This window comes from Salvelinus namaycush, chromosome 36 (assembly GCF_016432855.1).
Source record: "Salvelinus namaycush isolate Seneca chromosome 36, SaNama_1.0, whole genome shotgun sequence".
In the NCBI taxonomy this organism is placed as follows: domain Eukaryota; kingdom Metazoa; phylum Chordata; class Actinopteri; order Salmoniformes; family Salmonidae; genus Salvelinus; species Salvelinus namaycush.
The window spans coordinates 21,008,717-21,026,379 of record NC_052342.1 but is presented as its reverse complement, the minus strand read 5'-3'; the positions used below and the strand labels follow the sequence as shown (position 1 = coordinate 21,026,379).

At 44.5% G+C, this 17,663-nt stretch overlaps 3 protein-coding genes and 1 non-coding gene across 5 annotated transcripts; 2 read left to right on the top strand and 2 right to left on the bottom strand.

Moving 5' to 3' along the window:
- Positions 1 to 532: 532 nt before the first annotated feature.
- Positions 533 to 5,156, bottom strand: LOC120030407 (beta-1,4-glucuronyltransferase 1-like). 2 transcript variants are annotated; one of them, XM_038975800.1, is made up of 3 exons: positions 3,750 to 5,156; positions 1,786 to 1,986; positions 533 to 1,412 (listed from the first exon to the last, which is right to left on the bottom strand). In XM_038975800.1, the coding sequence occupies exons 1-2, from the start codon at positions 4,854 to 4,856 to the stop codon at positions 1,795 to 1,797; spliced, it is 1,299 nt and encodes a 432-aa protein (XP_038831728.1). In that variant the 5' UTR covers positions 4,857 to 5,156; the 3' UTR covers positions 533 to 1,412; positions 1,786 to 1,794. The 2 variants fall into 2 exon arrangements, with proteins under 2 accessions (XP_038831728.1, XP_038831727.1); XM_038975799.1 differs by having other exon boundaries at positions 533 to 1,986.
- Positions 5,157 to 9,733: 4,577 nt separating this feature from the next.
- Positions 9,734 to 9,815, top strand: trnas-gcu. Its single transcript has one exon. It is a non-coding gene; the product is annotated as a tRNA-Ser (tRNA).
- Positions 9,816 to 11,031: 1,216 nt separating this feature from the next.
- LOC120030348 (prefoldin subunit 2-like) lies at positions 11,032 to 14,512 on the bottom strand. The gene is made up of 4 exons (XM_038975724.1): positions 14,331 to 14,512; positions 13,369 to 13,457; positions 12,948 to 13,071; positions 11,032 to 12,341 (listed from the first exon to the last, which is right to left on the bottom strand). The coding sequence occupies exons 1-4, from the start codon at positions 14,409 to 14,411 to the stop codon at positions 12,162 to 12,164; spliced, it is 474 nt and encodes a 157-aa protein (XP_038831652.1). The 5' UTR covers positions 14,412 to 14,512; the 3' UTR covers positions 11,032 to 12,161.
- nit1 (nitrilase 1) lies at positions 14,483 to 17,404 on the top strand. The gene is made up of 6 exons (XM_038975723.1): positions 14,483 to 14,840; positions 15,313 to 15,549; positions 15,703 to 15,806; positions 15,915 to 16,051; positions 16,173 to 16,298; positions 16,615 to 17,404. Exons 1-6 carry the CDS (start codon positions 14,743 to 14,745, stop codon positions 16,882 to 16,884), a joined length of 972 nt encoding a protein of 323 aa, XP_038831651.1. The 5' UTR covers positions 14,483 to 14,742; the 3' UTR covers positions 16,885 to 17,404.
- The last annotated feature ends 259 nt before the right edge of the window (positions 17,405 to 17,663 follow it).

The following is a 17,663-nucleotide window of genomic DNA, read 5'->3' as shown; positions in this document are numbered from 1 at the left end:
TAAACCTGCTGATTAGAAAGTCCTGTCTAGATTGCGTTTTCAACCAGCAACAATCAGGAAATAACAAATCACATATGATATAAAAACACCGGAAAAACAGAATTGATTGCACTGGGCCTTTAAATTGACAGCTGAATTCACCCTGAACCTGATACTCAACCACTTTCACAGAAATATGAGGGAAATGTAGAGATAAATATGTAGATCTCCTTCCCAATCATCTAAGAAGTAAATGGTTAGCATGAAAATCTACTGGATTGACGTACTCAGGAACTTGATGTAGAATCAACAGAACAAGAACTGCAGTCCTACATGATGAATCCTCTGAACAGAGAACCTCTACTCCACTGCCTTCTGCTGGTTTGTGTTGCTACTACACACAAATGTGTGCCAAAAAAAACGGTCTACATAGCAAATTGAAATGGTCCAAAAATATTTTGATCATTTTAAATAATGTAGTAACATAGTTCAGTCTGCCAATTAACTTTCACCCCAAAAAGGACATTTAATGAAAAGCAATTTAAGAATGAAGTTAAAGTTTTCGTTGTATTTTAATAGGAAACCAAACAAACCATTGACATTTACATTCGGACAACTTGAACCATTCTCAGGTCAGGGAGAAAACATTACATTTGAAAAATATCTCACTAATATGTAAACTTTCAAAATGTAATTAAAAATGTTCTCCCAAATAACTAAAAATAACATTTATTAGTGGTTGGAGTACGGAGTTTCTCTGCGCTACAGTAAGTTCTTCACAGGTCTAACAAGTCAGTCCCCATCTATGCAGAAAATAGTAATACTGTACCATATTTTCACAACGCCAAATATCCAGGATGCAGACTATGGGTAGGTCCCGATTGGCACCCTATTGTTCTATTAGTAGTCTATAGGGAATAGGGTGCCATTTGGGACGGACGCTAGGGCCTACATACTGTACGTGACCAGAACAGCTGATCACCTTTAAGAAAACAACATCAGTGTTCACAAAACTCTTTACACTTCAAATAATCGCAAACCATAAAAATCTAATCCTTTATAAATAAGTGAGCATTTCAATTAAATAGAGTATCTATGTCAGTAGTAGTGAATAACATGTGTATTATCCATTGCTTTTACAGTCTCTCTAAACATTCATCAGTGTCTGTTAAACCTGCAGGTATTAAATAACTTTTTCCAGTTAACACGCTGGTATCATAACAGTGGTAGACCCAGACCACTCACTCGTTCCCGCTACATAGACTGCATCTCTCTATGGTAGTGTCCCAACTTAAATAGAGCAAGGTCATATTTACTAAATATTCTGTGTCACAAATGCTCTGTAAGTAAAAAGTTTCAATGTTTTGTTCTCCATGGGCTGGATGAAGGTCAGAGGGCACTGGAAACCACTGGAAATGATAGGACCACCCTCACTGTAAATACATAGGTAACGATGATGATTTAGAAACCCTAGTAGAGTCAGGTGTCTCTCCAGGGGTTGAACGACAGAAAAATGAGCAGAAATTGAGGGACCAGACTGGTTCATGTTGTAGTGTAGTGAGTCATTTGATGATTTCTTGCTGGACAGAAGTCTTGTGAACTTACAGGACTGCTGAACTCCAAATCAACCCCTAGAGCCATACTTAGGGGAGAAGTGATCCAATGCTGAATCACACTATAGGGCCAGACCGTACTATGTTGGCTTGGATATCCTCCCTAGCACGATTCCAGCAACTACGGTGGCTGCGTAACCAGGCCAACCCATTGATTTAAGGTATAGTGTCAATCAGGCACCAGTGTTCTCACCTGGTCTCCTCAGCAGCGTCGAGGGGAGGAGGGGTACTTGATCTTCAGGCCCTCCTTGAAGCTGCGGAAGAGCAGGCGGTTCCTTCGGTTCTCCTCGTCCTTCCTGCTGTGGAACTCGCCCTGAACTTTGAACCCTTTGTGCACCACGAAGGCAGAGTTCAGCACGGAGAACCTGTAGCCTGCCACATGGAGCTCACAGGCCTGGGGAGAGGAGGAGAAGAGGCGGAAGAGAGGGGGGAGAAGAGGTAAGGGGGACATGAAATGGTGATAAATACTTTATTCAGCTAAAAGTTATATTATTTTAGTATAATGTACAGTGCCTTCAAAGTATTCAGACCCCTTGACTTTTTTCACATTTTGTTATTCTAAAATGTATTCGTTTCCCCCCCCCTAATCAATCTACACAATACACCATAATGACAAAGCAAAAACTGAAATATCACATTTCCATAAGTATTCAGACCCTTTACTCAGTACTTTGTTGAAGCACCTTTGATAGCGATTACAGCATCAAGTCTTCTTGAGTATGACGCTACAAGCATGGCACACTTGTATTATGGGAGTTTCTCCCATTCTTCTCTGCAGATCCTCTCAAGCTCTGTCAGGTTGGATGGGAAGCATTGCTGCACAGCTATTTTCAGGTCTCTCCAGAGATGTTCGATCGGGTTCAAGTCCGGGCTCTGGCTGGGTCACTCAAGGACATTCAGAGACTTGTCCCGAAGCCACTCCTGCGTTGTCTTGGCTCTGTGCTAAGAGTCATTGTCCTGTTGGAAGGTGAACATTCGCCCTAGTCTGAGGTCCTGAGCGCTCTGGAGCAGGTTTTCATCAAGGATCTCTGTACTTTGCTCCATTAAACTTTCCCTCGATCCTGACTAGTCTCACAGTCCCTGCCGATGAAAAACATCCCCACAGCTTGATGCTGCCACCAGCATGCTTCACCGCAGGGATGGTGCCAGTTTTCCTCCAGACATTACGCTTGGCATTCAGGCCAAAGAATCTTGTTTCTCATGGTCTGAGAGTCTTTAGGTGCCTTTTGGCAAACTCAAAGCGGGCTGTCATGTGTCTTTTACTGAGGAGTGGCTTCCGTCTGGCCACTCTACCATAAAGGCCTGATTGGTGGAGTGCTGCAGAGATGGTTGTCCTTCTGGAAGGTTCTCCCATCTCCACAGAGGAACTCCGGAGCTCTGTGTCAGAGTGACCATCGGGTTCTTGGTCACTTCCCTGACCAAGGCCCTTCTCACCCCATTTTCTCAGTTTGGCCAGGCAGCCAACTCTAGGAAGAGTCTTGGTGGTTCCAAACTTCTTCCATTTAAGAATGGAGGCCACTGTGTTTTAAAGGACCTTCAACACTGCCAAAATGTTTTGGTACCCTTCACCAGATCTGTGCCTCGACACAATCCTGTCTGAGCTCTACGGAAAATTCCTTCGACCTCATGGCTTGCTCTGACATGCACTGCCAACTGTGGGACCTTATATAGACAGGTTGTGTCTTTCCAAATCATGTCCAAACAATTGAATTGACCACAGGTAGACTCGAATCAAGTTGTAGAAACATCTCAAGGATGACCAATGGAAATAGGATGCACCTGAGCTCAATTTCGAGTCTCCTAGCAAAGGGTCTGAATAATTATGTACATAAGGTATTTCTGTTTTTCGTTTAATAAATTTACAAAAATGTCTAAAAACCTGTTTTCGCTTCATCGTTATGGGGTATTGTGAGTAGATTGCTGAGGATTTTTAAAATATATTTTAGAATAAGGCTATCACATAAAATGTGAAAAGAGTCAAGTGGTCTGAATACTTTCCAAAGACACTATATATTTTACTGCAGTGCAAGGGTTTATGCAGTGTAGGTGTCAGTTGATGTAATGAAGCCCTAACTGTGTGCAACCATACACACACACGTGCCGCGTCTCCACTGCAATCTAAGAGTGCCCGGTTACCCGTATCCATACAATACATACCTGGCTGATGCGGTTGAAGCCGTACTGCCTGAAGTTCTCGTCGTACAAGGGCACGGTGCGGTGCCCAATGTAGAAGGGCTCCCAGGGGTCCACCCAGGATAATGTATAGGCCACGTCCAGGGGCCCCAAACCCTGGCTGTGTCTGTTCACCCACTGAGAGTAGTTTGTGGGGGCCTGGCACCGCGGGCATAGCTCCTCGTAGAAGGGCCTCACCTCGCCCACCTGGTACAGCTGCACCAGCTCCGACTTGGTGGCGGGCATCTTGCGTACGTGGCGGATCTCGAAGGCGGGCAGCACGAAGACCTCGTCCGTGGCGGGTTCACGTCTCACGACCAGCGCCAGGAACTGCTGGTGGAGGTCAGCACTGGGCGCCATGTCGATGTCAATGACCAGGATGTAGTTGGCTTCCGTGCCGCCGCGGGCAACGTTCCGAAGGAGATTATTCGGGTAGGAGACGTTTCCATTTCCACCGATGGCGTAGTTCTGGTATTTGTCTCGGTGCGTCTCGAGCCTGGCGAACACAGCGGCACAGTCCTCAAGCCCGGTAAAATGCTCCCGGTCCTGCTCTGGGAAACTAGCCATCTGCCCAGAGTGGCACACCAAGTGAAAGTCCACCAAGGCCTGGATCTGAGGGCAGAAGATGGTGAGGGCGTAGACCAGGGCTGTGGCAAACTTGACATCTTGGCCATGAGCGAATATGGCCACAGAGAGAGGGTTTTGCCACCTTTCCACCAAAGAATTCAGGTGGTGCAAGTTGTTGATGGATGTGTGCGTTGCTAAGGCCAAGAAGTGAGAGCTGGCATCCACTCCTGGTTTCTGATTGGTAGAGAAATCGCTTTTGATCAAATTCTTGTACACGCGGTATTGTCCGCTGGGATCAAAGATACCCCCTGTGGACAGAGAGTACCTGAGACGCTCTTTCCGTGAGTTTTTCTCCGGGTTGGCATTTTTCTTGCCAGAGCTCCCGAAGAGCTCTGAGTATCGGTAGCGCTGCTGCTTACCGTGCAGTTTCGATAGGAAGGAGAGATAGATCATTTGTAAGAGTGCCACAAGCACCAGAGCGCCGAGCACCACTTTGAACGCAGAACATTTCTTAGATAAATGCATTCCCGACCATTACATGTACACCACATGCAGCAAGTCAAAAATACTTGAGCAATATGGCCCAGGGAGGTATCAAATCTACCACTGCTAGCTAGCTAGTTAGCTACAAGGCGCTAGCTATCTAATTTGGCAATTTGGGTACGTGGGGGAGCTCGACTATCTCGTGTCGTTGACACCACGCAGTGCTGCCACAGGGTTCGATTTTAGATCGTGAAATCATTGTACGTGCCTCCTTCATATCTGATGCTTTGCGGTTCTGTCAATCTCATAGCGTTTCAGCAACATCAACAAGACGTTAGGACGTGTTTTTCTTCTTCGGTGGGGTTTATCAGCAGTTGGCATCCAACTTTGTGGTGCATTACCGACACCTACTGTATTGGAGTGTGGGACAGGGGAAAACGAAATCCTACATGCCCCGTTGCTCTTAAAAATATAAAATATGTGTGACTATATCTAATGACGTTCTACTCAATATACTCTAAACTAATTTCCTGTATCCCCTTCTCCCTCATACTAGATGTCAGCTTCTCTCTTTCCCTCTGATACTGCCCACACTGTAGCAATACCTGCTCCAAGGTATGTGTTTCCTGGCAATAATCACATTTTCCTGTTGGATGCTTTCCTATCACATTTAAGTTCTTATTAAACTAGCTGTGTCCCACCCTTAATCTTGTAAAAAATAGCCTCCTATTTTCTGTCCCTTCCTGCCGTCCTCCCCGACTGTCCTCTGTACTTGAAATAAATGCCTTCCCTTAGTATCTGTAGTCTCTCCAACACTTCTAGATCAACTACTGGAGGCAGGAGTAGCCATGTTGGATTTACAGGAATAGTTACCGTTGGACTAAACTCCCTTGCATACAGTCCCATCTCCTTCACCTGGGTATCACCCACCCACCCAAAGCTTGTGTTCTGTCTTCGCCAATTCCAATTCCTCCTTTGGCCGCTTTTCCTTCCTGCTCTCTGCTGCCAATGACTGGAACGAATTGCAAAAATCACTGAAGCTGGAGACCCATATCTCCCTCACTAACTTTAAGCACCAGCTGTCAGAGCAGCTCACAGATCACTACACCTGTACATAGCCCATCTGTAAATAGCCCATCCAACTACCTCATCAACCATACTGTTATTTGCTCCTTTGCACTCCAGTATCTCTACTTGCACATTCATCTTCTGCACATCTATCACTCCAGTGTTTAATTGCTAAATTGTAATTATTTCGCCACTATGGCCTATTTATTACCTTACCTCCCTTATCTTACCTCATTTGCACACACTGTATATATACTTTTTCTCTATTGTGTTATTGACTGTATGTTTGTTTATTCCATGTGTAACTCTGTGTTGTTGTTTGTGTCGCACTGCTTTGCTTTATCTTAGCCAGGTCGCAGTTGTAAATGAGAACTTGTTCTCAACTAGCCTACCTGGTTAAATAAAGGTGAAATAATATATATATATATATTTTTTTTAAATGTCAGCTGATGTCTCCTAATCTGCAATGGCATATTCCCACCATATCTCCACCTGTAGTGCAGCCACTGGGGATGTCCGAAACACCCCTCTACATATTCTGAGTCCTTGCTCCAGTTTGACATCTAGCCTTTCCAATGAGGTCCGGGCTGCCCAACCATACGCAATACTGCCATAGTCTATTAAAGATTGGATCAATGCAACATACATGGTCCTCAGTGAGGAACGCCCAGCCCCCACTCCTTCCCTGTCAGACAGTGCATCACATTTTAGCAGCTTCTTACACTTTCCCACCACTTTCTCAATGTGTTCTGCCCAGGTCAGTCTAGTGTCAAAGAATACCCCAAGGAACCTGAAGGTCCCCACCCTCTCCAAGTTTTTCCCATATAACCTCAAGCATACCTCATCTCCCACCTTCCTCCTGGTAAAGAACACTGTGAGTTTTCTACAGAGAACCGAAATTCCCACATTAACACCCACTGCTCTACCTCATCAATTCCTTCCTGTACCTTCCTGACTACGTATGGCACATTTCTTCCCCTCTTCCATAAGGCCCCATCTGCAAATAACGACCTCCCAATATCTGGCTGTACCTGAGAGTAAACATCATTGATCATGATTGAGAACAACAGAGGACTAATCACACTCCCCTGTGGTGTACCGTTATCCACCAGGTAGCTGCCTGATAGTGACTTCCCCACCCTCACCTGGATAGACCTTCCAAACAGGAAATCCTTTATCCAGTTGTATGTTCTTCCTCCTACCCCCATAATATCAAGCTTGATTAACAACCCCTCCTTCCACATCATACGCCTTCTCCACATCAAAAAAGACAGCTACAACAGTCAACTTGTTCACCCCAGACTTCCTGACCTCTGCTTCTAAGCAGAGCACTGGGTCCCCTACCATTCCTGAACCCACTGATGTGGCGATACTAGCCCCCTGCTCTCCAGGAAGTAAGTTAGCGTCTCCATAATCATACGTTCCATAATCTTACATACATGTGATGTTAAAGCTATTGGCCGATAGCTTGTTGGCCTCGTTGGGTCCTTCCCTGGCTTCCGGATTGGTACCACTACTGCCTCCTTCCAACTGCCTGGTAGTTTCCCCTCCTCCCACACTCTAGTTAACCCAGCCTTACCTATTGCCCTTTTCACCTCTGCCATGGTAAATGGTGCATTCAACGCATCATTAACTTCCTCCCTCCTAGCCAGCGCTCCAGGATGCTCCTCTCTCGTTCTCCCTCTGCCCCTCTGACAAATTTGCCAAGCTATGCACTTGGACAAATAATTTGGCCATCATCTCTGCCTTCTCATCTGTTACTGCCACACCCTTCCCACTCGTCAACACTGGGTAATCCCACTCATCATCTCCCACAGGTGTCACCCTTCCAATGGTGTCACAGAACCGACACCAACATGACCTCTTTGCCTGACGGATAGTTCTCCTCACCAGGGCCTGATAATACTGAATCAGATGTTGGAAGTTATGCATCCTTTTCAGTACTCTAAATGCCCTGTTCCTACTCCTCACCATTGCCACACTCTTCTGTCCACCATGGGACTGCTTTCCTCCACCTCCCTGAACTCTTAGGTGTAGCCTCAGTAACTGCCCCCACTATCGCTGTTCTCACCCAGTTATTCATACTATCCACATCCCCTCTTATATCCACCCGAGCCATCACCTGCTCACTCAGCTCCTGAAACTGATCCCACTTTGCCCTTCCAAACATCCACCTGCCTACTCCATCCACTGACACCTCCTCCTCCCTCCAGCCTACTGTGCATACTTTGGGGTAATGATCACTCCCTACTGTCGACTCCTCCCATACCCCCCACTCACAGATTCCTGCCATCGCACTAGATACCAGAGTGAGGTCCAAGGTAGAGTCTTTCCCTGTGGCTACATCAATCCTGGTCCCTCTGCCATCATTCAGGCACAGCAGACCTTTCATTTCTATTAGATTTTCCATTACTCGGCCATTTCCATCAATGTGCCCCCCCCCCATTAAAATCCCCACACCACATTACTTCTATCCTGGCCCTCCACCCTCTTCAGCACTTCCAGGTCCAATATCTGACAGGGATTTTGGTAGTTCACTACCACTAGCACCCCTCCACCACCACATATTCCTGTTTAATACCTCTGCCTAGCATACTATAGTGAAGTACTTGTTTTTTGAAGGTGGCACATCACCCCCCTCCCCCTACATCTCTGCACTTTGGTTGTACACCATCCCCACACTTCCCATACTCCCCTCCACATGTCTTTTTCTCTTTACATACTGTTGCCACATGCCCAAACCTCTGGCAGTTAGAACATCTTAAAGGCTTTGGTACATAAGCCCTTACACAATAACTCATATATCCTATGATTACTTTATTTGGCAGTACCTGGTCCTTGAAGTGTAACAGAATAGACATGCTATCTACCCTAACTCCACCCCTTGTTGCTTGCAATCTTTGAACACACTAGAACACCTCCTCTCAAATTGTACCTCTTTAGTGCTAACACTCACAGGCACTCCTGATATCACCCCTTTAATCCACTGCTTCCCTGCTTGATCAGTCCAGCTGCTCGACACCACCTTACACTTCCCTATTTGCTTCACTCAGAGCGTTTTCCCTCTGCGCCATGTCCTTACAGAATACCAACAAGTTCCCATCTCTTAACACTTTAGCATTGACAACTTCCCCAATCAACTCTTTTATCACAGCCATCAACCTTATCGGACTCATCGCCCCAACTCCTCCTTCCTCCCTAAACTTCAGAATCACTTCATGGTTCTCACCTCCATGCTTCCCTCGCGACTTATCTTGCCCTTCCTCGGCACTTTCTACCTCCGAACTGCCGCTATCGTTGGAAACTATGTTGATATCCTCAAACTTCCTTTTCTGCCTCCATAGACTTCTCGCTCCCCTTCAAACCCCTACTCCCTTTCTATCCCACTTTATTTGTCTTACTCCCTCCTACATTCGTACCACTATGCTTCACTTTCTTATCCATCACTATCTCCTACCATCTCTGACCCAATCTCAGCACAGTCGTGCCGAGTAAAGTTTGATTGTTTTTTTTAATCAAAGATTGATCGCTAGCCTCAAGCTCAGACTCGAAGCCTGCTCAAATCCTCCGGCATTTGGAGTAGGGGCACCTGTGATGTTGTGGCGCATGTCTATGCGCTTTTCATATTACCACAAACCCTAGAATAGAAGGGCATTTTGACATAATGGAGCATTTATTGTGTTCGTAGCAAACAGCTGGACGTTCAAATATGCTGTGCGGCTAGCTAGCACTTTTATGAAAATGATATCTTGAATATGATAAACCGATATAGCAAAATTAATAAATAATAAACACTGATTTGTCGTGGATTTGAGATAAATTGTATTTTTGCTTCATCTGTAAACGTAGGGGACGAGGTGGCCGAGTGGTTAAGGCGATGGACTGCTAATCCATTGTGCTCTGCACGCGTGGGTTCGAATCCCATCCTCGTCGGCATTTATTTTCCCATCTCACGAATAGTAGTGCTGTAACTAGTTTGAACAGTACTTGAATGAACACTATCTGCCAAATAATCCTTATCCGTGCGCGTAGAAATGAAGACGATCTTGGTCAAAACCACCAGTGCCTTTGCCTCCTATGAAACTATTCTAACGTTACATTAAAACATATGTTGCGAATAAGTATAGCCAAACTATTTACTTCACTAAATTGTGGTAGATGTATGAATGATGGATTATATACACAGTACCAAGAGCATGTTCATGTTCCTGTGTACAGTTCCATAACCTACCCTGGACACACAATCCAAACCTTATTTGTATGGGCACTGTATGAACCTCGTTAACGCACCCTTCTAACAGGTACTGGTTCAGGTACTGTATAGTTTACTTGCGCCCGGGGATGGCATGCCATAGCTCTGTTCATGACAGCTGGTAGGTCCTCTGTTCTAAGACCAGTGTATCGGCAGATGTTGTCCAGGTTTGTTTCATGTGGTCTTTCAGGTATTTGTCCACAGTAGAACGAGACTCCTGGCGGCTTGCTAAAGACGCTTTAAACAGTGACCACTGTGAGGATCTGTGTTTATTGCACTATAACCCAATACTATATCACGTGATATAATATTAGCAACTGTTAGCCTGGGCGCCTGGGTGTGCTGAAAGTAACATTGTGCCCCAGATAGTGTGCTGAGAAGCTGTGGTTAACTTTGAGCGAGAACAGTATGCTTTCTATGCAGGTGCAAATAGCTCAAACAATGTTGCAGAGCTGTCTGACCTGTCTCCAGGGTGTGGGAGCGTAATGTACACAGCAACAGCGCCGGACACCAAGGAGCGCCAAGAGGCTGGGACCAGTCTGAGCGCCGGCAATAGGCTGAGCAAAGTTTAAACCAAGCTCAGCCTCTACTGTGATAGGCCAACAGACGGGTTGGAACTACGTCTATCACTGTATAAGAACAGCTGTTTACTTACATCCTGCCAGTTCTCTGTTCTGCCCTGCAGAGGTGATACAGAGAACCCGTATATACAAAAATTGCATTTACCATTTATCGCTTGTGTTTAATAAAAATACTTAAAGTATATTCGGTGACTCTGAATCACATTTTGTCCTGATACAAGATTTGAATTGACACAAATCCCTTATACCACCAGCAAACTGATTGTATAATATGACATATTACGCATATACAGCAAAAAGCAGCAGACATCAGAAACCATGTTAACATGTATTTATTTTTATTCCTAAACATTCACAAAAAAACAAATTTTCTCCACACAACTACATGGTGATAGATAATGTAGTCTAGGGCTGTGTGCTTCAGATACATTGGGGGCACTTAAGACTATACCAATACATTAGCTGTCAGAAACTGGGCGTGTCTGAAATGGCACCCTCAGCAAAAGTAGTGCACTATATAGGGAACAGGCTGCCGTTTGGGACGCTAATTTACATTATCCAGATACTCTGGGCACACTGTTTTTCCCCCCTCAAATGCACATAGAAAAATGAGTTATAGATCTGTCATTATCATTGAACGCAAGTCTAAGAAGCAGTAAATCTGTTCTGTGCGCGCAATTTCTATGCTCCCTGATCTTAAGTTTCATTTTTTGCATCTTTTAATTTAGGTTTTGTACACCAGCTTCCAACAGCTGGAAATACAACATTTTGGTTATGGAAAAATATATTTCACAGCAGTTTATATGGTACAATGATTTTCTACACTTGCTTGTTTTGTCACAAACTTAAATTAGGAGAACTACTAGAATTTTTGCAATGAGGAAATGGCGGAGCGATTTCTGCACAGTGCACCTTCAAGAAAGATTGAAATGATACAGTGTGTTGTTATGAATAGTGTTTTACCAATCAGATTGTCATTCCTTTTGCAAGCATTATTTTACAGCATGCCAGAGACAAACCTCTCAAAAACAGAGCCCCCAACAACAGGATCATAATATACATTGAAATATGACTGACAATAGAGTATAAATAAACTTAAAATCAATATATGGTCATCAAGAAGGCATGTCTTTTACAACAATCATCCCGTAAGATTTTGATGAAACACTGTCTCGAGTAAAAGGCGAAAGGCTTGTAATTAAACCAGAGTGTAAGTGAAATGTTGGTTTAAGTTTTGTTGAACTATAGGTGAAAAGGGATCACTTTGATCTGAATTGAATGTTCTGGATAATCTGGCCCTTGTGACATTGGTTTATTATATAATTTATTTCATGCAAGACACACGTCAAACTCTGCCTTTGAAATGCCTTCCAGGATCTGTGCTGACTCGATGCTCGATGGCATTCCGCACAATTTCCTATCGTACTAAAGTCTCTACACACAAAGCTATGAAACTAGAACGCCGGCACCGCCTTTAGACCCGCCCCCATTGGAGGTAGCTGCCGATTTGCCCTGTCCTTCCTCTCCTTCTCCCACCAATCGGATATTGTATTTTTCCCGATACTCCGTGAGCTCCCGGCCTTTTGTCTGCATCTGTGTGTTGAGGGACTCTACAATCTTTGATATCTGTAAGGAAAAGAGGGGACAGCAGAATGATAATCATGATGCATGATCAGCAGTGATTTAGTTTTACAAGATAGTATTGCAACAACCTATAGCCTTGGTAATTATGCTAAAGCAAAGACGCACCATAATTAACGTCGATCGTGTGCAGTTGATTATGTGCTGGGTGTCGACGAACGGTAGTGATTTAACATGTAGAATTGTCAGGAAATGAAAATAAAGTAATGGCCGGCATTCTTGTCGGAGGCGATAGGACGGCCACCTACTGTTTTTAAGTACACTCGGCCGTCAGTTGCTCTAGTGCTTTTTCTTTATTAAAAACACTTCCAAGCGAGTTTGCCCCCTTGGGAACGTTATGCGACTGGAGTGTTTGACTGTAGTGTGGCTGGAGTACTTTGGAACCAGAAGGTTAGAGGTTTTCTTCCCCAGTCGGACTATGCTCATGGCCACCACATCATGTACATACTGACAGTTGATATATTAATGGTTTCTTCTCATCAAGCAATCTTATTTTAGGCAGCCCTTTTTACAACAGCAGTCATTACAAAGTGCTTTACAGCAACCCCGGATTATACCCCAAAGAGCAAGCAAACAAAAGCGAAAGCTTACCTGTTCTTTATTGCTTCCCAGAGCTGGTAAGACTTCCTTAACCGTCCTCTCCACGAGCACCCCGCCCACCAGTCGGAAGCACTTCCTGGTTGGATCCACGTCTTTTAGGGTCTCGATGACTAGGCTGAGAAAAAAAAGAGGGAAGTTGTGAGAGGAATGTAATAAGAGTGAATATCAAAAAGTTAAGACATGAGGCTCCTCCCGTCGGACCTTTTCCTCCAATGCATTTTGAGAGGGAGGCGAGGAGAGATGAAATGAGGAATCCAGGGAAGACTTGATTCATCCCACAGTGTCCAAATCTCTCATCTCTAACACCTTACAGACCGATCAAAGATTATTCCTCTCTGTGGCCAAGTCCATAGTTAAGTCAACAGAAGTGAACAGTGAGTGAAATAGGAGCGGTAACTAGTACTGTAGTTACCTATGCTCGTTGATCTCCATCTCCAGCTCTGCAGCCTTGGAGGCCATGCTGCGCTGTTCTGAGCGCATCCTCTGGAATGCAGCCACAACCTTTTGAACACACCAAATGCATCACATTTAAACATTCTCTCATTATAATATGCCCTTCAGCAAACCCTTTTATACAAAGTGACTGAAAAATCTGGTGACCTGCGGGAAGGCCTGCGTGGGCAACAACTTTAGTCGGTGTCAAAGCTCTCTTACAGTAGTGCATGCATACATACATTTTCGTATCCGGGTCCCTAGTGGGAGTCGAACCCATGATCCTAGCGTTGCAAGCACCATGCTCTACCAACTCAGGGCAGCCACAATACACACAGATTTCTGAACTTACATTGGATTGAACAAAGTTGCAAAAAGCCTCGTTATATAGGCCTACCTGGAAAAGGAAATATTATTAGACCAGTTATTGATTAGCTACAAGTAAATACAATAGTCGTTTATTTGTGATTTGTCAAACTGGCTGTATTACTAATGCGGTTCTGTATGCCACTGGTTGGCAAGGGAGAGCGACGCTAATAGCACGAACAGTGACAGGCAGAAATAGTTTCTCATCTGCTCGACAGCACAACCAATCCCTTCCTTGCAATTCGCCTGAGTATCTTACGTTAATGAATACTGATAGAAACCTAGCCAGGCTAACAGATTGTAGTTAGCTAAAATGATTATAAATGCAATGAGGTATTGTGAATACGACTGATATCAGACTTGGCCTCTAAATCATAAAATATCAGTTTTGAGGAAAACACTAGTAAGAAGCAGACGATGGGAGCGAGCTAGATAGCTAGCTTGCTAACGTTAGCTAGCCAGATGCGTGACTGGCAAGTCCGGGTTTGTATCTCAAAGTCCGCAACTATTAAAAAGCATTTGCTAACAACACATGAATATTCTGACAATTAAGGATTTAAAGGAAAGTGGGGATACCTGCTCAGCCGACGGCCCTGATTGTTTCCCCCCGATAATGTTGCTGGGTTTGCTAACCGTGTTGCTACTGTTCGCTGCCATCTTGGAAGGGTGTCGCTAGTGGTGGGGGCTGAGGGCCCAAGGCTGACTATCTTGAGCTGTCTCATGTGATTGCCTGTTAGGAAACCCGTAATCAAAACAACACATGAAGAATGTTGTACTAGCTTGTCTCGTAGTCGTGCAATTTGGCGCCGCAAACACAACGCATGCAGTAGGTAGTTACATTGTTGATGTTAAGATACTTTACTGACTGGATTTTGCATTAACTTGAAATTAAAACAGAGTCCAAAGTACAGCACGAGCAAAGAAGAGACTTATCTGGTGTTGCTCAGTTGGATACAGACAGATTTGTTTTGACACTTGCGTCAAGCCAATGTTCGTGCTCAGGTGCAGTTTAAGAAGAACTCAGGTGAAACATTTACTGGACTGTCATTCGTCTTGGGGCTCGAGCTGCATTGGGGTGCATCAAAGGTAACGACACCAGTCAACCTTTTAACTGACAGCTGAAAGTTGTTTACAATGCATGCGTCTGTTACCATAGCCCATTTTTGGGGGGCAATAGGGGTGAATTGGTTATTCTAAAATGAAAACGTAATGCCTTTAATTCATTTTCTGTCAAGGTGTCACTGACTTGTGAATGTAGGTCAATTAGTAATGTTCAGCTATTATAACTAGCCACATTTTTGACCTCTTACACTAATATTAACCCTTTAGATGCTTGACTTTTTTAAAACTAGACAAGTCAGTTATGAACAAACTCTTATTTACAATGTTGGCCTAGGAACAGTGGGTTAACTGCCTTGTTCCGGGGCAGAATGACAGATTTTTACCTTGTCAGCTCTGGGATTTGATCTAATAACCTTTCGGTTACTGGCCCAATGCTCTAACCACTAGGCTACCTGCCGCCCCGACTTAATCTAAACTCAAGTGTCTTTCTTTCCAGGATGTCATCATCATCGCCTCATCCAGTGGCAGCGGTGTGCCAGGTGACCGCAACCCCTGACAAGGAGGCCAACTTCACTGCCTGCAAGCGATTGGTGCAGGCGGCAAAAGAGGGTGGAGCCAGCATGGTTTTCCTACCTGAGGGGTTTGACTACATCGGCTCTAGTCGAGAGGAGACCCTGAATCTGTCTGAGAGGCTAACGGGAGACATTATCTCACGCTATACACTGCTCGCCAAGTGAGTACTACTAGCTACTCAGTGTGGTTGTCTATTCTATTCATTTCTATTACATCCTAGTCTAATAACAATTCTTGAATGGGGGACTTCATCTCATCTTGTTCTGTTATTGATTAGTGTTTTTGCAGTTAATCCACATCTGTCCTTTCTTAGGAAGCTGAGCGTGTGGCTCTCTCTTGGAGGGTTTCATGAGAGAGGGCATGACTGGGAGGCGGACAGGCGAATCTACAACAGTCACATCATCATAAATGAAAAGGGTATGAACACACACACACACACACACACACACACACACACACACACACACACACACACACACACACACACACACACTGAAGTGCTGACACTTTCACTTAACCCTACAGGTGATATAGTGTCCGTATACAGGAAGTCCCACTTGTTTGATGTGGAGCTGCCAGGAAGAGGTGTGTCCTTAAAAGAGAGTGCCTTCACCATACCTGGATCCAGTCTCATTCCTCCAGTCCAAACTCCCATTGGCAAGGTCATTCTATGATTCCACCAATTCTGCTCTCATTGAATTGTTATTGCAACTAACCTCCATCTTTGTACACCAGATTCTTAGATCTACCACCCCAGTATTCTGTCACTGTATTGTGTTCCAGGTGGGACTGGGTATCTGTTATGACCTGAGGTTCCCTGAGCTGTCATTGGCTCTGCTGCGACAGGGGGCGGAGATTCTCACCTACCCGTCAGCGTTTACTGTGGCCACAGGTGCTGCTCATTGGGAGGTGGGATAGATTTTTGCAGAAACACACATCTTCCTCTGTCTTGTACTATAATTTCTACTAGCTACTATTTCAAGCACTGCTGTTTCTATGTTTTAATACAAGTTATAACAGTGTTGTTCGAACATGGTCCTGGGGACCCACAGGGTTAGCAGGCTTTTGTTCCAGTCCAATACTTACACACCTGATTCAAATCATAAACTTCATTAGTTGATTCAGGTGCCTTAGTACTGGGCTAGAATCCCTGTGGATCCTACTCTTCAGCACCAGTATTGAAGAATGTGGACCAATATAAAACACGCTGCTCTTCTAACCGCAGGTGTTGCTTCGTGCCAGGGCCATTGAGACCCAGTGCTTTGTCCTTGCCGCAGCCCAAGTGGGCAGTCACCATGAGAAGCGTTCGTCGTACGGCCACGCCCTGGCTGTGGACCCCTGGGGGGTGGTGATGGGGGACTGTGGAGGAGAGAACACAGGCATGGCTCTGCTGGAGATCGACTTGGAGAAGCTCAGGGACACACAGAGAAACATGCCTGTGCAGCAACATCGCAGAGACACTAGCTTCTACTACAGTTTGGGTGGAAAGGACTGACAATCAAAGTGTGTGTCCTAATTCTCCACGCTTTTTCTTGAAGTGTACACTTGTGCACTCCCCCACATAGATTTAACAGCATAGGATTTGTGTAAGCATGTGGCTATTACACCAATCCTATCATTTTTGGGGTACAAGCAAATTTCAGGGAAGAGGGTGGAGAATTGGGACTAAGCACGTTCCTATCAGAAAAAAACACTGGAAGAGCAGATTTACCATGTTAATGATGTCAACGTTGGTATGCTGTATACAACCAGTAGATGGTGATATTGGTATGAGTCTTTTACACTTCTTTTTTCCCGCAAATTTATTATCGATGCTGTAATCAAGAAGTTCCCAATCTTTTAAAGATGTGATCGACTTTCTGGCTTTTTGACCTTTCAAATAAGAGAAACTAGATTTTCTAGCCACACTCCAATGTTAGCCATGACCAGAAGATATTCCTCTCTTACCAAATGCATGGAGGTTTCCAATGAAGCACTGTATGTGTGTGTTATGACGGATTAAATGAGGACATGGATGAAAGAATCTGTTTAATAATACATTTATTATATAGGTCAAAAATCCTTTGTTGCAAGAAATGTGTCATATGAACTTGTTTGACTTCAAATCTAAAACATTGCACTCTGACTATTCCCAATCCAATGTCATAGTTTTGGCTTTTAATGTATATTGTTTTATTGTACTTGATGAAACATTTGAATAATAATGTCAAATCCAGCCTCTTTGCTTCTTCTCTCGCTCCTTACGACGGCGGGCGATCAAGAAACCGGATGTTA